The sequence below is a fragment of the Aulonocara sp. 'chitande type north' Nkhata Bay genome, linkage group LG18 (assembly GCF_057382095.1).
Source record: "Aulonocara sp. 'chitande type north' Nkhata Bay isolate Kocher_YH1m ecotype deep benthic linkage group LG18, A_spYH_male_GT1.1, whole genome shotgun sequence".
Classification (NCBI taxonomy): domain Eukaryota; kingdom Metazoa; phylum Chordata; class Actinopteri; order Cichliformes; family Cichlidae; genus Aulonocara; species Aulonocara sp. 'chitande type north' Nkhata Bay.
This window is the reverse complement of record NC_141361.1, coordinates 34,725,562-34,752,330: the sequence shown is the minus strand read 5'-3', so window position 1 is coordinate 34,752,330 and position 26,769 is coordinate 34,725,562. Positions and strand designations below refer to the sequence as shown.

Genomic DNA, 26,769 nt, shown 5'->3' with positions numbered 1-26,769 from the left:
AAAGTCTCACCTCAGCTGTTGAGATAGGCTCCTTACGCTACAGCACTTTTCACATTATTCTCCAGGAATGACCTTTGACAAACAGAAAACAGAATCCATTAACACGATTGGTTACAATTGTCCAACTTCATGTTCACCTTTAAAAACCCAAGAGCTATAATCTCAGCATTTTAAAAGTTTATGATACAATTAGAAAAAGACTGAGCAAATACAGCTTGTTTGCAAGGCTTACTAGGCAAAAGCCTCTTCTCGCTATAAGGAACATAGAACCGTGCCTTAGATTTGCAAGGTTATATTTAAATAAACCACAAGACTTTCAAAAATGATTTGGATGATTGAGATTGAAGTAAAGATGTATGGTCAAAATGCACAGTGTGATGTTTGTCGTTAATATTGGAGAAATGTTAGAAGAATTTCTGGGTTGAATGAGTTCAATTTTCTCGTAACATATCAAGTGAAAATCTGCAAGAAAAAAATGTTGGTAGCTTTTTAAGCCAAAGAATTACATCAGTTTACTTTTAAAGGTTAATTGGGAAAAATATTAATGGATTCAGAGTTCTGGGATTAACACCAGCATCACAGTAACAACACAGACTGAAGTTGCTCAGTACATTTCCCCCCCCGGAGGTGCACGCTGCAAACACTTCTTACAAGCAGATCTAGCTGCACACTGCAGTCATTTTTCCAGCCTGAGAATGGCACAACATCTTTTTTTCCTTGTGTAATTTTTGTACAACTACAAAGAATGTGTTTGTGATACTTGCATTTGATCTCCTTCTAGTGACTTCTGGATCTCCTGAAGTACTTCTGAAAAGAAAAAAACAAAACACAAAAAAACAACTGTAACCAACTATTGCTTTTAACAACACCACACTTTGTCATGACTTTGAGCGTTAGCTCAGTCACAACAAGCCAGCTCACTGGGGAAAAAATGAAGTTGTATCAGTCATGTGCTTATATATGGTTCTGAGACATGTAATTTGGATGTTTCAAATGACAATGTGAGTAAGAGGCTGCAGGACCAGCTCAAAAAGGTAGCGTATAATTCAATTACAACTGAAGCCAGATTTCCTTTGAACAACTACAATGTCTGAGGGACATGCTATTTGACCTTCCAGGTCTATATTTCAGGATATTCTCCTGCCTTTGTACTCACTCTCATCATTCAGCAAAGCATGCTCCATAACATGTTTAGCTGCATTTTCTGCAATAGATGGCATGTCAACACAGTCAGCCATAGACAAGGTACGTGTAAAAACAGACAGCACATTTAGCATAGCACAGAATTATAAAACACCACAGAACACAGAACACACACTCATGTGGCACATGCACATTTACTTACAATGATATTATTTGTTTTTAATTGTTTTACCTGCATCCTCACCATCATGTTTGGCTCTGAAAGGACAGAGAAGACAGAAAGTAATGACAGCTCATTCTTAGGGATGTCAAAACATATCAATTATTGTAATATGTAAAACATGTAATATTAATATCCTGTTAAAATATTCGTTAAAAGGGGACAATGAACTGGAAGTAAAATGAGTACATTTTGCTGATATAGCCATACTGGCTGATTTCGATCTACAGTCACTGGAAGGTTGATGTCACTTATAAACATTAAGAGAAAATAAAAGACAAAAACAGCATAACTGACTATATTGGAGCTAGTGATTTATACATTGGGAGGAGGAGGCAAAATATGTTAGAATAATAATAATAATAATGGATTGGATTTATATAGCACTTTTCAAGGCACCCAAAGCACTTTACAATCCCACTATTCATTCACTCTCACATTCACACACTGGTGGAGGCAACCACTCAACTATGCGCTTTAGTTGAGCGGTTTTACTTTTCCAGGTGCTGAGGCACGCCTGAGTCAGGACTGTCGGCATCTCTCAGCCTCACGCATTATTTTGGACATTCTATGTCCCAAGAGTGAGTTTCACCAACCAGGGATCAGAACGTCAGACAGCCACTTTGACGGCCATCAAATCCACCAGACCAGACCGCTGTGTCTTTTCCTCTTTTTTATAAATGCAATTTGCACTTCTGTGTTACACAATATCAGTCTTGCGTCTACCTTTTTTAGCTAACTTCATTTTTACTTTTCTTTCTATCTACACACTCTGCACACATCAGTGAGATTTCTATCTAATGTTTATTATTTCTTCACCAGGGTCAGTCTTTACAATCTTTCACTCTCTTTTATATACTATTTGGCATTGTTACAATGATTTTACTCCCATTTAACATGGAAGTTGTAACTACCAGCATCATCTAACAACCTGGCTTAAATTGCCCTACAGCAAACTTTTGTATTCAGCAAACACCAACATGATGAAAACAAGGAAACCTATGAGTACCTATGAGTAGATGAAGCTCCATCTGGCTGTGACTGGTGTTGGTTGGAGCAGCCAGAATGAAGTGGAGCCTCCACCAGACAACGAGGCTCCACAACACAGCGGGTCGACAAAGAGAATCTTTCAAACTCAGACGGGGAGATCAGGTAGAAGCCTGAGGGAGAACAACAGCACACAGGAGCTTAGTGAAAGTGGCAAGCGGGGTGGGGGTGGGGGGACCTATGAATGTAGATAAGTGCACTGGCAAAATGACTGTCCATTGAACAACAACAGCAACAAAAAAACATGACAAAAATCACATTTTAGGAAGAAAATCTCACTTCTAAAAACTCGTGGCAGCAGTTACTGAACAGCATGGATGTAAGCGGCATGAGGGTTCTTTCCATTTAAAACCAACAAACATACAAACGAAACAATCCAGTTTTCATAATAATCTGACAGTAAATGGATCTTTTAATCTGATTAATTTATCCCACAATACAAGTCTGTCGGCATGTACTAACACAAATCACAAAATATACAAATTGTAACCCCAGTTTAGCACCATGAAGCCAGTACTTTTTCTGCGAGCGAAATCAAAGTCGTTCTAAAATCAGGTCTTGTTGTACAGGCATCTTGAAACACCTCACATTCCTTATTTGGGCAGTTATTTTGAAGCGTGTGTCTAAATTTTTTTTAAAAGCTGCTTTAGAAATTGCTGTTGCAAAACACTAACACATATTTTAACTCTGAATTCTCTGACTGTCACATGTTTCTTTAGCTCTTTGTGGAAAGTCAGCAACTTGTTACTGATCCCCATCTCTTCAAATGGCTATTAAGGCTAAAGACTTTAGGCTAGAACAAAGACATACATGACTTCTGAAAACTGCTTCTAGAAGGTCGAGCTAGAGACACATCTGTATTGTTGATGTTGTATTCTAAAGAGAATGTATTTAGAGCCCCAGTAAAACAGAGGAAGAAACGTGTGCGCAGGTGTCTCTATACCTTGGCCGTGCTTGGTGAAAACACAAGAAGCGATTCCACTGACGTCCTCTCGGCGGATGCAGGGGTAATGTACCTGCATCTTGACGTGTGGCAGTGACACCACGTGAACATCGCCCTGATTAGTCAGGACCAACAAGCCGCTTTCACCATAGTCCTCTGTCCGACTGCTGCCAAACCAGGCCATGCCTACCCGTCGCACTCGAGAGCCATCAACAGCAGTCAGCTTTAATTTCATCTTAGCACTAACTTTTGGCAGCGTGAAAACCTGAACACACAAAACAAATGCATTGGAATAGAGTTTACAAAATTTTAAGAGGATTGAATATTTCTATCCTACACCTCAATAAATAACAGTAATTGTACCGATATTAAAAATTGTGAGCCTAGACCACATAAATGGCATTCTCTTTAGAGCATAGAACAAGCTAAGACACAACAATGCTCAACAAGTGACATGAACCAATAGTAACTGATTTAATTGTTATTTTTGAGGGCTGTAATCTACAGGTCTTTAAAAATACTACCTGAAAACATAATACTTTTAGAAAAATTTACAAGAAACAAGACATTTTAAGACCACCTTTTCTTTGATATTAACTTTTTAAGACATCTTAATGACCCACTGCAACCCTAGTGCTCCAAGTCTAACCTTAAACTGTTCCTCAGACACGACCAGGAGGTGGTGTGAGCCCTGCATATCAGGTGCGCGAGCCAGGTCGTGAGCCACCTCCAGGGGCTCAGGGAGAGGAGCCCCATGTCCATCTAACACCACAATACCAACAACAGGAGCGCGGTGCATCAGCTGAATCTCCTTGGCTGAAAATAAAGGACGCAAATCAGAGACAACTTTACAAGAGGAGGGCAGAGCTGAGAGATCAGGCCACCACAATGTTAAACCTACATAGTTGAGCTGTGACAGGCTCATCTGCTCTATGCTCGACAGAAGGAAGGCGAAGCATGTAGGCAAACACACAGCCACCATTGGTCCCTGCCCATAGGGAGGGTGTGTTATGTGAACCTACAAGAAAATGAGGAGAAACGTAAGGAAATGGAAACAACCCAAAGTTCTGCCCACTATTCATTTCTGTAGCAAGTGCTGTTTACGTACTATAGTACACGTTTAACACGCCAACTCACTGTCAGAGAGGAAGGTGTCAGCAAAGTAGAGCGTCCGTACTAGGCCAGTGAAAGAGTCGTCTGAAGAGCGAGCTTCAATTTTCCTCTGGACGGGAGCCAGCTCCATCTCTGCCAATTCAGCCTCCAGACGAGCATTTGCCTCTTGGAGCTGCTTAGGCAGATATCAATATATATAACACATGCGACAACGGAGAAACACGGAACAGATAGCAGAGTCCTTTTTATGATTCTACCTTAGTAGCAGTGTTAACATGTTGTTTTCTTAGAGAGACTCTGCTACGTCTGATTCGTCTAAAGGATTGTCGCAGGGATTTCTTTATGCTCTTCACTCTGGACAGAGGACCCTCCATGGCCAGCTGATCGCTGGGGTTTAGTGTGCACCTAAAAGTTTGAAAACACAATATGAGCACATATGATATGCAGACAGCTGCACAAATACTTTGCTTACTCCTAAAATGTAACAAACAAAGACACAACAAGGCTACAGTTTTTCTCATAACATGTACGGTGACTTGAGCATGAGTGACTGATATATTAGGTTGGAATATCCACCTAGGTAAATATTATATCCCTATATCACTTGTACTGTGTTAAAACTGAAGATTTCCTTTGAACATGATGGATGACAGCTGGGACCTGGGCCTGATGCATGAGTGATAACTGATGGATCACTGGGTGGTATCTGGGCTGATGCAGTCTCAGGAGTGGGTGGTAGATAGTACTAAGGCCAGCTGCATGAGTCTGCAGGTCAGAGTGACCTGCTGAGAGCCACAGAGGGCAGGTGTGTGTCGCTGTCATGGACTGTCTTGAGTTTGTTTGCGTAACTGTTATTATGATAGCCATTATGGTTTAGATTTGTTTTGGATCAGGTTTTGTCAGGTAGTGGTTGGCACTGTTGCCTCGCAGCAGGAAGGTTTGAATCCACCATCTGGGTGTGTGGCGTTTCCAGAAGACAATAAATGATTTTTTTTTCTCTGTATGTGTTATTGTAGGGTCTACCTTACAATATACAGCCTTGAGGCGACTGTTGTGATTTGACGCTATATAAATAAAATTGAACTGAACTGAATTGAATTTTCTACCCAGTAGTAAACGAATGGTTGTATCAGTTTTAAATTTTGCAAGTTTGAAAGCTTGGTTACATCCAACTTGCTTCTTTGTACTACGAAAGAAAATGATGGCTAAAACACATCCACTAACATGAAACAGATTTCCTGGAAGCTGTAAACACAGTACAGACACATGTTTCACATCTTTCTTAATGCTTCTCCTTACTTGATCAGGACACTGTTCTTCTGTTGGTAGTCATATAACCCAAACCCATGACTGGTGCCAAAGGCTATCAGCTTCCACTCTGAGTGCAGTGTGAGAGCAGTGACCACAGCTGGGGGCTGGCACTGGACAACAGCAAAGGGCTGGAAGCCTGCAGGAAACATCACTGGGTCTTCCTGGATATCCAGCTGAGTGTGGCCCTGTGAAGGAAGACGACTATCAAATGCTGGAATATGTAGTTGACGGTGTAACAATAGAAAGGTTTTATGATAGCCTTCAGAGCACACATAGTAAGCTAGTTATTATTGTAAATGCAGCATTTAAAGCCTTTTTAGATCACCTATTTTTGTATGCTGTATATGTTTCTGGATTCTGCAAAGTCTCAACTTTTGAGTTTTGGCTGCTGCTTATTTCTGGAAGTACAACTGACCTTATTTAGACAAGAGGGTGGATTTCTTAGTTATTAATGCTACTTAGCTTGGTTGCAAAGTTGCATTAATTAAATTTTTCATTCAATCATTTTTGTGCCAGACTGCAAAAACACTTTTTGGGGGAGGCATCTGTAGAGAATGAAAACTCTGTTGGAGACCTAAAACATACGGGTCACGTTACAGTGGCCAGATCCGTCCTTCATAATGTCTACAGCTGCTGCATGTCACTGTAAAAACATAAACAAACATAGCGAGTAATCAGTTCTGTTCTTTACCTTCCATCGAAATCCTTCTTGACCTTGCAGCAAATCCACAACTTTAGCCTCCACGGTTTGCTCTGCTGCCTCGTCATTCAACTCCAACATTAGGATCTGCAAAGTCAAAATAACAGTGGGAATAATCACAATAATGTGATATCAACGTAGGCCTACACACACACACACACCCCACTCGGTCTGCGGACAGTCTTTATCCTTCAAACTTAGACAATAAGGATTGTCTGTAATATTGCATTCACATCTTCTTGTAGAACTTCAAGAGGTACTTTATGAACTCTTAGTTAATCAGCCAAAGAGGGTCCAGTTTTCCAGTTCAGCCATGATCCTATCACACACACAATTGTATGATAAGTTGTACTTGGACCTGGTGACATCACCCCCCTTGAAATGACGTTTTGGCCAACCCTTGGCATAGCATTTGTGTTGTACCTCGTTGATCTCTAGTTGTGAGTAGTTTCTTCCAGCTATTTGAACACTGAGCTACTAGTTGTTTTGCTGTTAGTCTAGATGTTGGGTGTGATTCCATAGGTCCCACATCCACTTCCTGTAACCCCTTCCACTGGGATTCCTTGGTAGTAGCATTCCAACAACCCCATATTCTCATACCTTGTGCACTTATGCCTTCTTGTCTTCTGGTTCCTCAACACTGCCGGTATAGCTTTAGTTACACTTCTCTTGCATATATTCCAAGGTAGGCTTGTGTAGCATGGGGGAGTCTTACTGGATACAAATGACACAGCATGACAGCCAACCTGGAGTTTGCCAAAAAGCACCTAAAGGACTCAAAATTCTCTGGTCTTATAAGAGAAAGATTGAACTTTTTAGCCTGTAAGCCAAAGCACTATGCCTGGAGGAAACTAGCCATTACAATCCCTGCACTGAAGCATGGTGGTGGCAGCATGATGCTTTGGTTGAGGGAAAAGAGTGTTTATGAATATAAATAAATTCAACACTGAGCGTGAAAAAACTGACTTCTTAAGCTCTACTACGCCTACATATGCAAGAGGGCGTAAGAATCAACAGAAAAATCTAAATTTCTCTCAAACTTCTACAGAAGGTCAAAGGTCAAGAGCAGGCTTTATCATCAAATCAAATCAAATCACTTTTTATTGTCACATCACATGTGCAGGCAACACTGGCACAGCACATGCGAGTGAAATTCTTGTGTGCGAGCCCCACAAGCAACAGAGATGTGCAAACACAACAACATAAACGAGCAAAATACAAGAATGGCCAACCTGAAACTAATAAATATATGTACAATATATAATAGTGTATGCATTTCTGGATGTGTATACTAAATATTTTCCTACGTGTGTGTGTGTGTGTGTGTGTGTGTGTGTGTGTGTATACACATTTTTACAAATTAAATAGTAAAAAAATAAAATAAAATAATAATAATAATAATAAAATATATAAAATATACAGAGTTGAATATGTGCAAAACAAGTGGCATTTATATACAGTGTGGAGTGCATAATGTCATATATACTGACTTACTAGCAAAGTATAATTCTTAAAACTTAACTCTAACTTGACAAGTAAGAGTTTACCTTACTGATGTAAGTTAAGTGCTTAACTTACTCTACATCAGAGATATGACTTAGCCCAACATGACATAGGTCTGTTGTAAAATTCTCAATAGTCACCTGTCCCGCAGTGCCAGCTACAGTCAGATAACCACTATATTTGCAGAGATGGATCTTCTGGATGCCGAGCCTTGGGTCATCACTGTAGGGGTCAAAACAGCCAACCTAAACAGAAACATGACAAGGGTGAAATTTAGAGTAACACCTCTACTTCCAGCTTTGCCTAATATGCTGCTATGCAAGACCTTGATTAACATTCCTCTTTTACATAAATCTTAAAATAAATAACTGCTGTTAATTTAAAGTAAAATAATGTAAAAAGATTGTTCATCCATCCATCCATTCGCTTCCGCTTATCCTTTTCAGGGTCGCGGGGGGCGCTGGAGCCTATCCCAGCTGTCATAGGGCGAGAGGCAGGGTACACCCTGGACAGGTCGCCAGTCTGTCGCAGGGCCAACACATAGGGACAGACAACCATTCACACTCACATTCACTCGCACATGCACACCTAGTGGCAATTTGGATTATCCAATTAACCTATCCCCACAAGCTGGGCTTGGTTAGTACTTGTAAAAGATTATGTTAATTTTAATGCTAATTAAGATTAATTATAAATTCATTAGCATGGTTGCCTCAGAGCAAGCACGTCCTGGGTTCTAAATAACCATCTGGCCAGAAGCTTACTGTGTGGAGTGCGCTCCTCCCACAGCCCAAAGACATGCACTTAGTGGGGTTATGTATACATAGTTTACTCAGGAATTATTAAAGTATTCTGATTTTAGTGATTCAAAATTGCCCATTGATAATTTTTTTGCATTTAAGAACACTTTTTCTTTAAAAAAAAAAAATAAAAAATTACACACACACACACACACACACACACACACACACACACACACACACACACACACACACACACACACACACACACACACACACGAATTCTAATATTCTAGTTCTAGTTTTGTTGAGAAATGTTATATGCGGTCAAACTTGGAAACCTTGCCATTTATAAAATGCTAACCAACGAGCAGCTCATTTGGAAAGACCTGTGTTTTTTCTATTTGAATATTTATCATTGCTCATTATTCGATTACTCAACTAATTGATGGAATTTGTGATAGAATACCTGAATAATACTTAAAATAAGTCCCAGTGTCGTGACATTTCTTTATATTCACCTTAAAATATAAATGAAAATGTTCTTTTCTATAGATTAGATTAGAAAAACATACCTTTCTAAATGGAGGCCATTCTCCTTCAGTCCCTTGGTTCATGTTGTCATTGGGGTCAGCATCTGTGTGGAATACTCCAGCTGTGCTCAGCTTGTACATGGGATAGAGACAGACTCCTGATGCATCCCAGAAACGAACTGTGCCATCCTCATGCCTATATACACAGCAGCGTTAGAATAATTTTTACAACTTCAAAAAGACCTTTCAATAAATGTGAATGAAGGCAACCGTACTAACCCCGTGAGGAGCAGATCTCTCTGTGGAGGATCTGGGGCCAGGTTCTGACCTCCTGTTACTGGCCACGGCTGACACGAAGAAAGAAAATTAGTAAGAAAACAGTATGAAAACTTGATGTCCTCAACCATCATCTTATATTCAAGATGCACCATTCAAGTTATGATGAACAGCCTTTTAGGGGATTCTTTAGAGTCTCATACAGTGGTAACATATCCCATCAGTAATAATATTGGCACTTAATGGGGTGACTGTATAGCCTGTGTTTTTACAGATTCACAGAAAAAGTGAAAACCTGTCATGCAGTCAGAGAAATATAAATATGACAGGACATTATTTTCAATTTACAAAGATTTTTACCTTTTTTGAGTAGTGTGCATTCTGATGCTTTCCAGCAGCGAAGATCCTCTCCCACAGTTTGAGGGGAATGGTGGAGACATGATGTGAGCATGTTATGGCTGAACTATGAAGGGGGACCAAGTAAGGAGTCTGTATGATGGGCCAGCCCTCAGTCTGCAAGTCAATAACTACCAGCTCCTCCTCCACCAGGACAACCAGGGCACTGGGCTCTCCTGCAGGAAGATACACAGCAGCTAATAAACTGAGATCTGGGATACGCTTGTGTCTCTTGTCAAAACTACTCTCATTTTTCTGGGCTGCTGTGATGAATAAATTACAATTACACAAGAGAGTTATGTTCAAATTTACACAAACCCGTGTCAATTCAAACTGTGGTAACCTTGCCTTATCTGGCAAGTTGTCTTTGGCTACGTTCACACTGCAGGTCTTGATGCTCAATTCCAATTTTTTGATCAAATCCGATGTTTTTGTCTGCTCGTTCACACTACAAATAAAATGTGACAGCAAACGCACTCTAGTGTGAACCCTCAAGCACCCGCATGCGCAAAAGAAGACGTCACACACAACGCGCGCTGTTTAGACCCAGAGCAACAGTATTGTTTGACCGATGGCCTTAATATAAAGACTTGTTTCGGACTTTACGTTTCCCAATTTTGCTTTAAGTTATAAAGTTATTTTGTTATTTACAAATGGCCTAATAATGATCCTTATTGCTGTTTTAGAGAGGAGCGGTGGTTCAAAAGATAGTTGGAAATTTCTGTCAGAATCTGCAGATTATACAGTACAAATAAAATGTTCACGTTCCTCCAACGTTGTCTTCCCAACAGTTTCACTAACATCTACACTGGATGGCCAGGAAGCATTCATATGACATGGATATGGGTCGCATAGGGTCAAAAAAGTCAGATTTGATGCGCTTTCGCCCGCAGTGTGAACGTAGCCTTTGTCTGTGTGTGGTGTGGTCAGGTGATCAGAGATTGGGAACACCTGGGTACAGTATTGGTTGGTATAAGAGTACGCTCTACTTGTTCCCTCAGAAAGAGCGATTCCTCTGCTCCTGAGGATCATGTGCTGTAAAACTGTTTTGTTGTTTTTATCCAAATATTTAACTCACCAAGCTAGCTCATATGCAAAATTCCAACCCTACTGACTGACACATCTCATGTTCAGCTCAGTTAATTTCAAATAAAGCCGTTTATTCTTTTACCTGACTAACTACATCACCTACCGTTACTTGTTATCACTTTTTAGCCAATTGTGACATAACAAATAGCACTACATGGTTCAAAGCAATTAACTGATGTCATTCACTTTCTGATAGGCCCAAAAACTCTTGACTGTTATTGAGTGTTATTTTTTTCTAATGGGGGATTTGACATCATTTGTCTTTTCTACATTTGGTTTATGAGTATTCCCCCCAAATAACATCAATATCATGATTAATATGTTTTGGCATTTAAACTGTATTCATTAATGTTTGTTCACTTATTATAACTGCGTCCTTCTACACAGCAACAAAGTAACAAAGTCTAAGTAAGTTAAACACTGAAGCAGTGTTCCCCTGTGTATTTAGTATGTTTGTGCACTCTTTATAGGACCTAACAACATCAGAGACTGGGGAACATAGATCTTCAATGCTGTCAAATACTTTAAGAGTCCCATATTTAAATGTGCTGTAATTTTGTTGCCAGTTTGTTGGTGTGTGTGGCCTGCCTGTGTGCTCCGGTCCATCTCTAATGACGAAGAAGTCGATGATCCTGGAGGTAAAGTCCAAGGCCACGTGTTTTTTACCATGGATCACTGTAATACAGTGTCTGTCCCCATAACTGGCCCTGGGCATACCACCACTGAACAGCAGGAATGGAGGCCTACACAAACACGCAAACATACGTACACACAAGGTTCAAGTTCAGTTCCATTTGTTCAGTGATTAATGTGTAACAGCGGCTCACATAACATATCTGAGAAGTTAAATATTAGAAAGGTGACGACATCACTTTCACTGAAGGAAGCTGACAAAAAGATTTATTTCACCGGTGGATGACGTCATCTTACCCTTCTTCTGTAGGGAGCTGAACTATTTTAGAAATGGCCTTGCAGGGAAAATGTCCTGCAATTATAAAACACAAGTAACCATGAGGCCTAAACCTTTTTACTTTATGATTAATAAAACAGTGGAGAGCTTCCTCTTTACCATAAGGAATGTCTGATTTCTCTTCCTCGTTCGTGTCCTGCCCCCCCACCATCCATCGACAATAGCTTCCATCGCTGTGTGAACTCAGAATGTACTTTCCGTCCTCAGTCCAACACACACTCTCCAGTTGCTATGGATAGATTACACAGTATTCAGTCAGTTTATATACTGGCAGCTGGTGTTCTGTTCAGGCGTACGTTACATGACAGGTACCTGTGTGGCAGGAATGTGCTGGATGGCAAGTTTTTTCTCCAAATCCCAGATGACCATGAGGCCACGTCCATAGCCAATGATGACCTGATCTGGATCGACCGGGTTCTCTTGTAAGGCCTCAACGTGTTCTAGATTTCTGCGACCGATGTAGTCATCAGGTACGCTGTACACAACAAGCAGAGGAAATAATTCAAGAGAATATCAGTCTTATTATTGATGCACAGGGGATGACAGGCAATATATTCTATTATACTGTGCAGTGTTGGGAAGGTTACTTTTAAAATGTTACTCCCCAACACTGATACTGTGTGACAGCAGTTTAGCAGGAACACTTTTTTAAACACTTGAAGTGAGCAGACTGATATTTATAATGTACAGAGTACTCATTTCCACTGTAATACATGCTCTGAAAGTGACTAAAGAATAGGGCTGTTCGATATAACGATATATATCGGATGACGATATAAAAACGTCTGTCGTTTCATTTTACGCTATCGTTTGTTTCGTGGTGTCGCAAAATAAACAGTTTACGGCAATATTTGTTCATCGTTTTGATGGTCACTGTAGTGGCTATATTCATTTCTCTTTCTCTTATATTTAATATAACCACACTACGGACGGACAAGCGCCTGTTTTTATGGGTTGTCGTTAGCAACAACGACGGTAAAACGGGGCGACAGAGGTTTTATATCGGGATATGAGATTTTGGTCATATCGCACAGCCCTACTAAAGAATAATGTAAATTTCCAGACAAACTGTAGTGTTGAGCTTAGGGATGGTGTCGAAAACCGGTTCTTGTTGAGAACCAGCTCCCACTGTTTCAATTCCTTGGAATTGTTTGCCATTTTTGCAAACGATACCCTTATCGATTCCAGTCGCCCCGAATGACGTCACCACGTTGTGGAGCCTCATTTACCGGGCAGGAAACATGGCGGCTCAAATGCTCAAAAGTTTGGTTATACTTTACGAGAACGGATGACAACAGGGCAACTTGCAAAACTTGAAAAGTAGATATTTCATTTAAGGGAGGAAACACTACGAATATGCAAAAGCATTTGCTGACAAAACACGTGATGACCTTAACTGAATGTCGTGTTTTTAATTCCGCTCCGGACTCGTGAATCTCAACCCAGCAGCAGCGGTAACGTTTGCACGTCCTCTCCCGTTAATGCGGCAGGTAAATAATCAGCTAACAGTGCATATTATGTTAGCGCGATCTGCCTTATTACAAAACCTGCCATTACTGTGCATTTAGGTGACCATGATGAGAGAGACAGACAGAGTCTGGCTCAGATGCTGGCAGTTCTCGCTGCAGTCTACCGGTAAAATCTCCTTTCAGGCCAGGATAGACGAATGTCACCGAGCAGTGACTAAGTTTGTGGTAAAAGGTTTGCACCCGTTTGCCACAGCAGATGCCCCCGATTTTCGGTAAGTGTGTTTAATTGTAGGCAGGGACATTACTGGATATTCTTGTGTAATTGCTACAGAATAATTTATGTTATACTTTGTTATTGCTACAGAAGAATATTTATTTTATTATTTTACATTTTTCCCCCGGGGACCCTGTGACACCCCATTGAAGAGCCGTAGGCTGGATCTCTTAAGATCTCACTGTTGGGTTTGTAAGGCCATGTTACTCCTAAATTTCTATCTTGTTCAAAGAGAAGATATAAAACAAAGTTCTAAGCTAATCGACCTTAGTGTTCTCCTTTTTTAAAAAGAATCGATAAAGAATCGAATCGTTAAACAGAATCGAAAATGGAATTGGAATCGTGAAAATCTTATCAATACCCATCCCTAGTTGAGCTACAATCTGCTCTATCCAGCATTCAGCCACAAGTGCAAACAGCAGCTAAATACAATATTTTATGTGACGAGAAGGATATTTCTTGTTCCTAGCAGAAAACAAAATTTTAAAACAACAAAACTAACGCAACAATAGGTGCTTTCAAACAGAAAAAACTCCCTCTAGTAACTTTAGCAGTTTCACTTTTTTTTTTTTTTTTTTTTTTTATGTCTATGCTGCAGAAACTAACAACTGTCATAGTCCTTAGCAGCATATAGTATGCAACTGTCTGTAACATGTGTTTTAATTTGCCTACCTGCTGGCAATTTGGTCAAGGCTGATGTTCCTCTCTTCCAGCTCTCTGAATCCTGGAACTTCAACTACAAATACATGTCCACCTTCTGTCCCCAACAGCAGCAGCTCACCTGAGGAGTGGGCCAGTACTGCTGTCACTCTGGTCACGCTTGGTGGGGCACTGAGAGGAGGAGGAGGAAGGAGAAAAGTGGCATCACTTGGCAACTTTTTGATCAAAGGCATGGGTAGATGTCCTGTGACCTGTACAACTAAGCAAATTCTACATATTCATATCTCTTCTTTATCTGGCTTTACTTAACTTAACAAGTCAAATAATAATAATAATAACAATAATAATAATAGATTGCATTTATATAGCGCTTTTCTAGGCACCCAAAGCGCTTTACAATTCCACTATTCAGTCACACACTGGTGGAGGCAGCTACAGTTGTAGCCACAGCTGCCCTGGGGCAGACTGACAGAAGCGAGGCTGCCATATCGCACCATTGGCCCCTCTGGCCAATAGGCCATTTCTCAAAAAGGTTACTGTGGAGAAAGGAAAATGATAGGTGGAAATATGTGGTTTACCCAGGTGGTCCAGTCAGCGTGAAGCGTCCTATTTCAAGAAGTTCCGAAAGTCCATTGTGTCCTCTTAGAGTCCACATGTGCAAACTGTTGTCATCCAGCAAAGTAACCAGCTCAACCTGAATAAGAGTCACAAATAATCAGAGATATAATAAAATGTATTCCCTGATACACACTATTGAGAACAGCACTATAGTACAAGCAAGCTCAATAAAACAAAATTCTGCTAGCATTCTATGTTGTGTGATTTATATCAAACATTACCTGGTGGGGCATGAAGTGCACCTGTGTGACAGCAGCATTCTCATCATGTAGCCCCATGAACTCCACACCTGGAGCTCCATATCTGAACAATGGTTAAGCACAGACTCCATTTATCATAGTTGCAATCATACTAGCACACTGGGAAGAGCTAAGCTAATGCACATTTAGTAAGATGGTCTATTTTACACAGAGAAATCCAAAACTTTAAGTCCTAATTTCAGGGAGGCATCTCAGTGTTTGAGGGGACGCCAAGATACTATGTACAGAGAATTAGAGCCAGAAATCTTCTTGCTTTAGAAGTCACAACTTAGACCTCCTCTCTCCTTTGGGTGGCGCTGTCACTTGGTGTTCCCTCTCTCTGCAGTAGAGGATCACTTCCTGGTCCAACACACAGTGGTGTTTTTGTGCAGCAATTTAATTAAAAACTAATAGATAACTTATTTATTTCATAGTGTAATCTTCACATGCTTCATCCAAAGCACACACTCTGTGTATTCACTTGCTAATTTATAGTCACAGTATTCACTCACTGTGTCTTTAAGGACTCGCTAGCAGCATGGCCTCTTCACCTGTCCCTCCTACACTTTCCTGCTTGTTGTGTCACATGTTTAGTTACTCCTCAGCCTCCTTTAGCAGTAATCCTACTTGTACTATATGTAGCCTATTTGCAGCTCTGGAGGCCAAGATCACTGAATTAGAGACTCCACATACAGCATCCACATCTGCACCACGAGTAAAACAGTGAAATGTGGATTATTAAACATTAGGTCTCTCTCCTCCAAGTCTCTGTTAGTACATGACTTAATAATTGATCAACAAATTGACTTACTCTTCCTTACAGAAACCTGGTTACAGCAGGATGATTATGTTAGCTTAAATGAATGAGTCATTCTATCTGAAACCTTGAAGCAGGCCGAGGAGGAGGTGTGGCAGCAATTTTCAACACCAGCTTATTAATCAACCAAAGACCAAGACAGAGTTTTAATTCATTTGAAAGCCTGATGCTCAGCCTTGTCCACCCCAGCTGAAAAACTCAAATAACAGTCTTATTAGGGCAGGGATAACTCTAGGTAGAGTGGTGGTCCCCATAATCAGAAGGTCGGGGGTTCGAATCCTCTGTACCCTGAGGTACCCCTGAGCAAGGTACCGTCCCCACACACTACTCCCTGGGCACCCAGTGGCTGCCCACTGCTTCACTGAGTGAGTAGGTTAGATGCAGAGAGGATTTTCCCCACGGGGATCAATAAAGTATACATTATTATTATTATTGTTATTATTAGTTATCATCTATCATCCACCTGGGCCTTACACTGAGTTTCTGTCTGATTTCTCAAGACTTTTTATCTGATTTAGTGCTCAGCTCAGATAAAATAATTATTGTGGGTGATTTTAACATCCATGTAGATGCTAAAAATGACAGCCTCAACATGACATTTAATCTGTTATTAGACTCAAGTTGACCTCTCTCAAAACGAACCCACCCACCACTTTAATTACACTCTAGATCTTGTTTTAACATATGGCATAGAAACTGAACATTTAACAGAGTGATGGATACAGTTTGATAGCCCCGGAGCGAGTGCCAATGGCCAGCAGCTTCAAGGAGGGACTGTAGCCCAGAGCACTGGGCTGGTGGGGGAATCCATGCTCCACTGTCTGAGGAGGAGAGTGAAAAGATGAGGGTGAGAAAGAACTTTGACAAAAGAGCCAAGGACAGAGACAAGAGTGTACAGAACAATACCAGCTTTAAGAAATGCCCTCATACATCTCAATAAATGTCAGAATTCACAGCTAATGATTTTAATCAGAGTTTAACAGTCAGCAGCAGTGTCTAATATTTATATTTATTTCACTGGCTCCCCAGTCCAATATATCACGCTTTTACTGGATGTTTTACTGGTCTGGAAAATTAAGTCTAGAACCCACGGACATGACCAACTACTATGTTTGTACATTTGGCGTACTCTGCCAGGCTGCGGCCGCTATCAGTCTGTATATGCAAGAGCAAAAAATAAGAACTTGACTCAAAACAAAATGTAAAAATACTGGTGGCAGGGAGTGGTAAAAATATATCCTACGTGACTTGAGTCACATATGCTACATTTAGTACTTTGAGTTATCACATTTACAAAACATGACATTGAGTCACTGAGATTCAAACTGGTCTAACTTTAGTAGATACACCTATGGTTGCAATTCTGCTTGCATTATCGCATTCACAACAATCCACACCGCCTGCCAACTTGCCGGGCAGGGTAATGACAACCCCTAACCAGCTTTCTACGGCTGAGGGGTTAAAAAAAAAAAAAAAAGAAAAAAAAAAAAAGAAAGCATTTACTCATAACTACTAGGGTCATCCACACAGCACAGTAATGTTGGAAGGAAATGATAAAGTTAAAATAAGATTACAACAATGGAAGGAGCACACAAATCAAAGTGCCTTAAGTGTCGTTGTTTACTGGAAGCAATCTTTAGCCACAGAACAAGCTATAATGGGAATCTGTCACAATGACACCCAACAAACAGCCACTATCACAGCAGCTAGATGTCTTTATGCCAAGCTGGCGAGTCGTATTAGAATTCTTAGTAAATTTAAAGTGAACACGCCAGGAGGACCAGGAGGAATGAGTGTTTGAGAGCAACATCTCAGATTGGACATGTAAAGGTATACATAAATGTTCCAGTGTTAATTTTGACGCAAATTTTGATTTTGTTTTAGTCATAATTTAGTTTTATTTGATTAAATATCATAAGATTGTTGTAGACCAATTCATTTGACAAAAATAGAAAGTATAAAAGTTTGTTGTGTTTTTAACCGGTGAAAGTTGCTCTATGCGCCGCGGTTTGCAAAGTGTCTGACTTTCCTTGACATGAAATGTGTCCATATGATTACTCTTCTGACATTTTGTTGTTTTTTCATGAGACGGGGAGCTCGCCCAACCTTGTCTGTCAGCGGCAGATCAAATTGTGCACGTCTAACTTTGCATAAGATAACTTCTAACTGGATCATCATCCCTTCTTTGTACACAACACAATTCATTCTGATTGGACCTCGTCTCTCTTCATCTTGTTTTTATTCGTCAATAAAATTGTCAATAATATTGTCAAAACATTTTTTCTTTCGCATTAGGTTTTAGTTATTGTCTTTTTGCAGACGCACTTTCTTTTATGCAGAAAGTGCGTCATCATTATGATTACAATTATCTGTAAAATGAGTGCAGTGTTTATGCGCCACATACAGCCCACTTTGATCTTAAGTGGCCCAGACCAGTGAAACTCTCCTTTCCCACAGTGTAAAGAAGTTACATATTTAACAGTTTTTTTATATGACCATTTTTTAAAACTGTAGTCATAAAAAAACCAAAACAAAACACATTTCGATAGTAGAAATATAACTGTAAAAGCTGTAAAACCTATGACTACAGACATTTCTGCATCTCTGCCATTCAAAGACATTTTGTATACAGTTTTTTAATGTAATATTCAATACTGAACTGTAAATTTAGTCTTTTTCAAGGGAGGAGTTTTTTGATTTTTTTCACTGTTTTAATAAAAGCCCTATTTTTATGCATTTACTACCACTAAAGAGAACACACACGATTTAAAGCCTGGACAAGTTTGAAACCTTTTGTCCTCCACAATGACCTGCTAGCATTTAAATCCGACTCTCCTGTCTCTCCATGTAACTGGCTACACCACTACACGTGCCGTCTTTGGAACGTCCGCCCTCTTCCTTCTTTCACATAATGGTATGATCCCAGTCTGTCTTTGCATGTGATTGGCCACATGGAGTACCCATCAAAAATAAAGTTCCACCACTGCCTGCATGGATTCTCAACAGGGCTGAAGATTCGGCTTCCACATTAATAACTGACATATAAAATGATCCTGCGGGTTGTATGTAATTGTATCGTAGACAGTAAGTTTGACACCCCTGGTTTAGATGCACTGAAATAATCAGGTGGCACTGCTTTCTCCACTAAGCTTCTTCATTGTCACTTGGTTATTGTTAGTGGATTAGAAAAACCAGAGGGCTATAATATTGTTAATGTTAGGATCAACCTAATTACATCGCTATGGTTACTTAAGCTGGATACCTACGCTGGTTAGAGTTCAAAGTTTGACATTTGTATGGATTCTAAAAGGCACCGCACTTATATTAATTATTTGACATTCTGTCTGAAATGTATATATTCTTAGCTGAGATAAGTCAGGTTCTTAAGTATTTGAAAAATGATAATTTTTGGAATTACATTCTGAACACCAGAGTACTAAAAATGGAAACCATGTATAAAAGTGGTTGTATTCCATAACAGTTAAGTCAATATTTTTGTTAAAGCCCTTGAATTAAAGCTGAGTGCTTGCACTTCAATCACGCCTCTGTTGTTTGATTTAAATGGACCATGGTGGTGTACAGACAAAAATCACGAGAAAAAGAAACTAATATATAAATTTAAAGTGAACAGCTTACTTGATCTTGTTCTGGTTACTTTTATTTTCTGTTTCTGCTTAGTAACCTGGTCACTTGAATGTATATCATGACTGCAGATAGTTCAGAGTCTCCTGAATGATTTTTGTCTTCTTCTTCTCATCACTCACATTGAACCACATCACTACAGATGGCAAACTGTGTGGTATGGTCTAATTTACTTGCCTTATTAAACGCGAAGAGTTCCTGTTTTAGCCGATCCCTCTGGGACTCTTGACCGTGCCGCCTGAACCTTTTCATCCTGTCAATACCGGTGTGCAGCCAGAAGGCCCGCTGACACTTGCTGGCTGGAGGAGACACAGGAGATAGAGGTAGATGATCCAGCTTGAAAGTAAAAGTTTCAGAGAGGAGAAAAAAGGGCATGTTATTAGACAAATCCTCTAGTTCACACCTTTGTTATTCCTTAGTGAAAAGCAAATATTGATATTCTATTTATTTAAAACAATCAAAACATGTCTTCTTCCATAAGCGTGTTCTCCAGCCACAATTCAGAGATGAATAACACCATCAGATACACAGCCACATTAATCAGTCCAGCTGCCTTCCAAAAAAGTACAGAGTGGCTCATGTTTTTTCTTGCATCAATACACAACCAGCAGTTTCAAGGAAAAAGGGGTTACTAGGAGTACCAAAACTTTTGCTTCACTAATGTCTATAGAAACCTATTAAACAAAATACATGAGACCTGGGTGTCATAAGGCCCCTGGCTACATGTTTGGTTGTCTGTGAAGTCACTGGGAAATTAGGATTCAAATGTAAATGTATTCATCATTTGTCCCATTTCAGCGACCAAACATTCTTCTCCATCTGAGATTTTGTGTGAAATCATAATACAACCGCTATTTAATGTAGATGCTGTGTGTTACAAGTGGTTCTTCACACAAACGTTGCACAAAACCTTCTGCTAATGCCAGCTATATCTTTTGGTGCTCATAACTTTTATACTTTTTGAGATATAATAATAATAATAATAATAATAATAATAATAATAATAATAATGATGGATTGCATTTATATAGCGCTTTTCGGGGCCCTCAAAGCGCTTTACAATTCCACTATTCATTCACTCTCACATTCACACACTGGTGGAGGCAGCTACAGTTGTAGCCACAGCTGCCCTGGGATAGACTGACAGAAGCTGCCATATTGCGCCATCGGCCCCTCTGATATTAAGCTTTTTATGCTATTTTTGGCCCATTTTGCTGAATGGGACCACATTATCAGTGTGATCACCAGTTTTGCTTGCCGGGCTGAACAGTGTTTTAGCTCAGTAAGATGAGCAGCCGTTCTCAGACCGGGAGGCCCGGGTTCAAATCCCGCTTATGGCAACATTTCTTTAAGTTCACAGTTAAACTTTTTTCAACATAAATTTTACCCCTTCACCCCTTTTCAGCAGAATTTTCAGTTTTTTTTCCACCCCTTTTCAGCACCTTTTTAGCTGTTTTGAGCAGAAACCTCTTTTCAGCAGAATTTTCGCTTTTTGGTCTGTTTTCAGCGGAATTTTCAGTGTCTGCACCTCTTTCAACACAATTTTCTGTTTCCTCATCTCTTTTCAGCAGAAAGTTCAAAAAGTTCACCTCTTTTCAACAGAATTTTCAGCTTTCTCACTTCTTATCAGCACAAATCTCACGCTCTTCTGCTCATTTTAGCAGAATTGTCAGTTTCTCCTTCTCGATTCAATTTCCGGAAAACCAGTTTAGCTCACTGACACGAGTAGCCGCCTTGAGACCAGAAGTCCCGGGTTCGTACCCTGCTCAGGGCAAATTTTCTGTTCAGCAGACAGTTCAAAATTTTCACCTCTTTTCAGCACAAACTTCAGCTTCTTTACATCTTTTCAGCAGAATTCTTTGCTTCTTGGTCTGTTTTCAGCAGAATTTTCAGTTTCTTTACTTCTTTTCTGCAAAATTTTCTGTTTCTTCAGCTCTTTTCAGCAGAAAGTTCAAAAGTGAGATGAGCAGCCACCTTGAGACCAGGTGGCGCAGGTTCAAATCTGACCTGTGGCTCTTGCCGCACATCTTCCCTCCTCGCACTCTCCCTGCTTTCTTGACGCTCTTCAGTGTAATCTTTCAAATAAAGCACTTTTCAGCAGAGTTCAGCTTCTACACAGTGTTTTCAGCAGATAGTTCTCCTTTTTCTGCTTTTTCAGATTCCACTACACGGCATTCACACTGCATTTTCGCAGGAAATGCAACTTTTTCTAGTTGTCATTAAATATTCTGCCTTTAGGACTTATCATTAGTAGTTTCAAAATTATTTCCTACCATCAGTAAGCAGACAATACCCAATTAAACACCTCCTTTAAACCTTGTGAACTAGACAAATTATCTACTCTAATGGACTGTCTTAAGGAAATAATGGCTCAAGAGTTGGGAGTTTGCCTTGTAATCGGAAGGTTGCCGGTTCGAGCCCCGGCTTGGACAGTCTCGGTCGTTGTGTCCTTGGGCAAGACACTTCACCCGTTGCCTACTGGTGGTGGTGGTGGCGCCTCTGTCAGTGCGCCCCAGGGTGGCTGTGGCTACAATGTAGCTTGCCATCACCAGTGTGTGAATGGGTGGATGACTGGATGTGTAAAGCGCTTTGGGGTCCTTAGGGACTAGTAAAGCGCTATACAAATACAGGCCATTTAATTTTTGATCAATCTCTGTCTTTTGATGCTCATATCAAGTCTGTGACCTGCACCTGCTTTGTTCATTTAAGAAATATTGCCAAACGTAGGACTATTGTCTCCAAAGATGAACAGGAAATACTTGTTCATGCCTTCATCGTCTCCTGATTAGATTACTGTAATGCACTCTTTTCCTATCTGTCAAAGATTTCTTTACATCACCTTTAAGTGATCCAAAATACCACAGCAAGGCTGTTAACCCACACTCATAAATTCACTTACATCACTCCCTTGTTGAAGTCCTTCCACTGGTTTCCAGTGGGTACAGATATCAGTTTAAAATCCTCACTCTTACTTTTATATCTTTACGAGGAGAGGCCCCCACTTATATTATCAAGCTTCTTCACCCTTGCTCTCAAAACTGGATTCTTAGATACACTGATTGTGGTCTTCTGACTTTTCCATGGGATTGCGCTTTCCAAACCAGTACTGTGGAACAGCTTCCCTCACCCTCTACGCAACATCGACTCTGTGGCTTCTTTTTTTTTTTTTTTTTTTTTTAAATGCCACAAAGTACTATTGTCCATAGTACTGCATTGACATCATCTAGTAGATCCTCAGAGGGTACATAATCTTGATAACCAGCTATGATCCAATCTTTCAGGTTAGTTCCTCTCGCACTCAACGATCCTTCTTCCATCGCACTTGGGGTTTGATGCCCTGGATTGGGTGAGGGTGATAATATCGAATTAGTGCTTCCAGTCAGAGATTGAGCATGCACCGGTTTATTGTATTTCCAGACTTGCTTTCGGCACAATTTACAGTGCACGCTACTCTGTTTTTTGTCAGACTTGAAATAGCCGAAATACCTTCACACTACGGAACTTCTATGGCTCTTCCGTTCGACAATCTCTCCGGCATTGGAACCATCATCTGTTTTCTCTTCGGTAACCTTCGGTCACGCTCTCGGTTGATTTTTCTCTAGTCGGCACACTCATTTCCTTCATTATCCGGGCGGCACGGCGGCTGGCTGCTTCCCAAACAAATACACATGTGCGGCTTGGCACTTGTGCTGTATGTAACAAGTCACGTGACGTGACGCTGCGGCTGTGATTGGTTCGGCTCTGCGCTACTTAATTTGGATTGGCTGTTCATTTTTTTTTTTTTTTTTTTTTTTTTAAGAGGACAAGAGCGGTGAGGCCTATCGCAATAGTTTAATTTTTCTATCGAGAAAAAGTTATTTCGCAATACATATCGTTATCATTCTATCGCCCAGCTCTATGTGAGAGCAGTTTCTTCTTGCAAATGTTGGGGTGGCTGTAGCTCAGGTGGCAGAGAAGGTCAGCCACTAATCACCTACTGGTGGTGGTCAGAGGGCCCGGTGGCGCCAGTGTCTGGCAGCCTCGCCTCTGTCAGTGCGCCCCAGGGCAGCTGTGGCTACAATGTAGCTTGCCATCGCCAGTGTGTGAATGTGTGTGTGAACGGGTGAATGACTGAATGTAGTGTGAAGCGCTTTCGGGTTCTTAGGGACTAGAAAAGCGCTATACAAATGCAGGCCATTTACCATTTACACTGAGCTACTAGTTGTTTTGCTGTCGATCTGGATGCTGGGTATCAAAGATTCTCCTTCCACTGGGGTTGACTCGCGTAGTAGCATTCCAACAGCGCCTTATTATCATCTCTTGCCAGCTTGTGCCCTCTTGTTCCAGTAGCCCACTTCTCATCAGTATGTCCTGGATATATATGTCAACCACAGAGCACCACGCTCTGTTTTGCAGCTATGGAACAGAAAAGCTACTTGGAGTTCCAGATTCAGACAATGGCAAAGCAAAGCTCATACCAGTGGTCAAATGTGTGATCTGCAGTCCATGACCGTCCATTTTCATAACAAAAGTCTGTGCCACGACTCACATGTCTGAGCCAGGTCATTTGCCTCAGTCCAAAGCCAGACATAGTTCTGTTATTGCCCTCAGTGTTCCCATGACTCACATTTCCAACTCAAGCTTCCTCATACTTCCTCAGACTGTCCCAAACAGACTGGGTGGACTCACCAGTCACTTGTTCTGAGGACTACATAGACCTACTCAATGTTGCATCATCCCTGTAAGTGTTTCAGACCAGACCAGATTTCTGTCAGACCAGTATATTCAATGTTTAGAAAGGTCAAGCACGCCAAGACAAGCACTAACACAGCAGTCTTGTGTGGAAAAAAACAAAAATAGGTTAAAGTAAACTTTTGTATATTCCATGATTACACATAAATTATTATATTTAATGTCAATCATCATAGCTTACAGCTCAGGAAAAATCGTAATTCCAGTCTCTCGAATTATTAGAATATTTCCAGAGATCAAATAAAAAGTATTTTCAACTGGTGCAGAGTTGTTGAATTGACATGTAACTGTTGTTCATAGCTCCTCCCACCGGAATGTAGGGTGTATGCTTTTTTGTCTCATCCCTAGAGGTGGGTTTTGATTATCAATTTATTGATTATCCAAGCTAGAATCGATTTTAATGTGATATCGATTCATTAAAATCCTGAATCAATTTTTTAATATAAATTTATTTTGCCCGAAAAGCCAGAATCTCAGGTTAAACCTCACAAAATTTCAACAACCACCAAACAGCTAAAACAGTAAATGAGAGCAGGTACACGGATTCTGCACAAAGACGTAAACACAAAGCGTTTCGGTGGGTCCGAGCTTTGTGTTTACGTATTTTTTGCGCTAGATTCTGAGCTGCAGGTTTTATCTCTCTCCAACCAAAGTTCACTGAACCAGCAGTAAAAGAAGCAGCAAACTACGCTTCACATTTGATAAACATCGTCATGAATTCCCTCTTACTTTTGCTGTTTTGCTTCCACCACGATAAAAATCACACTTCATGCACAGCTCTCTCTCTCTGCACTTCAAGAACAGTTTCCCGTCTAAAAATCTTTTTTCTGCATTATTCACTTGCTTGTTACGCACAAGTCTACCATTGTTTACAGGCTGTCGGCCGCTGTTTTTTTCCTTTTACTTACTTCCGAAAAGAAAACCTCATTTCTGCTGTTCAATACTGATCAAATTTTAACCTTTTAAAATTATGCAAAATTGCAAAACGCTCAGCTGTGTCTGTAATAAAACTGCTGTAACTTTGCTCTGCTTCACTTCAGCAGCATCAGGTCATGTTCATATGTTGATGAATGGTTTTCTTTCATTTTTGATCTACTGCAGAATATTTTTATAAAATCCCAGGCCAGGAAAACCATCTTCATGTTTTTCTGTTTCATCCCCAGCTACTTTGACACAAAGGCCTCTGCTGTGATGCTCACACCTTTGATAAAGTCTCGCAAGTGTCAGCTTTCTTTTGATAGATATAAAAACATGGAAATGTACTGATGCATGACCTGGATTATAATATTTCTGACTGTCTGAGGCAAAATTTATGTTGCAAAATATGTTTTTGTAACTGCAATACACTACAGGAAGCTATGGGGGTAGTGTCACTTGTATCATCTGCCAATACTGCACCCAATACTAAGCATAAGAACATAACGCGAACGGCAAAACAGGAGCACAGAAGAGAATGGAAACAGAGTTTTGTATTTTTTTTTTTTTTTTTAAGTGAAAGCATTTCACAGAAAACAAAGTTAAACACAGACTGTGAAAAGCAGAGTTTTCCTTCCAACACAGTAAAATTGCAGTGCACAAGCATTTAAAACACCAGCACCCTGGAGAGTGCGATTTCAATTCTGAATTGGTCCATTTTAGGGAGTTAAGTTAGTCGTTCAAACACTACGCACTGTTTATGTTAATATTTGTACAGTAATATTGATGTTTGTACAGTAATGTTGATATTAGCTTACCTGTCGAAAACTTCTCAAATGAAGCGAACACCAGTTCAGTTTTGATAACTAATGAGTAGGAGCAGCTACACGGTCTCCTAGTTTGTTTGATTTTTTTCTTACATTAATATTAGTGTTTATTCTGAATAACAAACCTAACGTTAGGTAGTTAATGTCTATGTTTAATATAATTAATTGTGATTAGTAACGGTCTTTTCTGTTTTGTTCTGTTTAACTAGTGTAGATGAGTTTGTCCTGAAAAAGAGGCTCATGCACCTGTCAAAGACTAAAGTCATGACAGCATGAAAATCAGCTGCAGCTGGGGACGTTATCTCAAAGATAAGAGCAAGCCTCACTCCAGAGCATGTCCACTGTAATCGGAATTCATGAACTGAATCATCTGTAAGCTTTAGAAATGTGGGTTTTTGGACTGAAAGTAAATACCTTTTCGATTTAATTTGAAGCTGTATTTGAACTTTTTTTTTTCTTTTAAACAGAATCCATTTTGACACAAATAGTTTCCTATTTGTACATTATGTTTTGTTCAAAATACCACTAGCACTTCAATTTCTATTACCTAAAATTTTAATTTAATTTAATTTCTGAGGGTCCTATTGAGCAAT

The 26,769-nt window shown here is 40.1% G+C and overlaps 1 protein-coding gene across 5 annotated transcripts in view; it reads right to left on the bottom strand.

The window, feature by feature from the left end:
- Positions 1 to 26,769, bottom strand: part of llgl2 (LLGL scribble cell polarity complex component 2) — a 46,167-nt gene that overhangs the window by 1,459 nt on the left and 17,939 nt on the right. For 3 of the 5 annotated variants that reach the window (XM_086270761.1, XM_086270763.1, XM_086270764.1), the window contains exons 2-26: positions 19,877 to 20,002; positions 16,785 to 16,878; positions 15,227 to 15,308; positions 14,966 to 15,081; positions 14,400 to 14,558; positions 12,297 to 12,459; positions 12,084 to 12,213; positions 11,945 to 11,999; positions 11,603 to 11,757; positions 9,890 to 10,101; positions 9,533 to 9,600; positions 9,296 to 9,449; positions 8,121 to 8,225; positions 6,469 to 6,564; positions 5,766 to 5,962; positions 4,724 to 4,871; positions 4,491 to 4,638; positions 4,255 to 4,371; positions 4,003 to 4,169; positions 3,354 to 3,618; positions 2,373 to 2,523; positions 1,376 to 1,401; positions 1,157 to 1,204; positions 765 to 807; positions 11 to 72 (exon numbers count right to left, since the gene is read on the bottom strand). In XM_086270761.1, coding sequence (XP_086126887.1) covers positions 33 to 72; positions 765 to 807; positions 1,157 to 1,204; positions 1,376 to 1,401; positions 2,373 to 2,523; positions 3,354 to 3,618; positions 4,003 to 4,169; positions 4,255 to 4,371; positions 4,491 to 4,638; positions 4,724 to 4,871; positions 5,766 to 5,962; positions 6,469 to 6,564; positions 8,121 to 8,225; positions 9,296 to 9,449; positions 9,533 to 9,600; positions 9,890 to 10,101; positions 11,603 to 11,757; positions 11,945 to 11,999; positions 12,084 to 12,213; positions 12,297 to 12,459; positions 14,400 to 14,558; positions 14,966 to 15,081; positions 15,227 to 15,308; positions 16,785 to 16,878; positions 19,877 to 19,955 — 3,018 coding nt within the window. In that variant the 5' untranslated portion in view covers positions 19,956 to 20,002 and the 3' untranslated portion in view covers positions 11 to 32. Of the gene's footprint in view, positions 1 to 10; positions 73 to 764; positions 808 to 1,156; positions 1,205 to 1,375; positions 1,402 to 2,372; positions 2,524 to 3,353; positions 3,619 to 4,002; positions 4,170 to 4,254; positions 4,372 to 4,490; positions 4,639 to 4,723; positions 4,872 to 5,765; positions 5,963 to 6,468; positions 6,565 to 8,120; positions 8,226 to 9,295; positions 9,450 to 9,532; positions 9,601 to 9,889; positions 10,102 to 11,602; positions 11,758 to 11,944; positions 12,000 to 12,083; positions 12,214 to 12,296; positions 12,460 to 14,399; positions 14,559 to 14,965; positions 15,082 to 15,226; positions 15,309 to 16,784; positions 16,879 to 19,876; positions 20,040 to 26,769 lie in introns of all 5 variants that reach the window. The other 2 variants (XM_086270762.1, XM_086270765.1) reach the window with 2 other exon arrangements.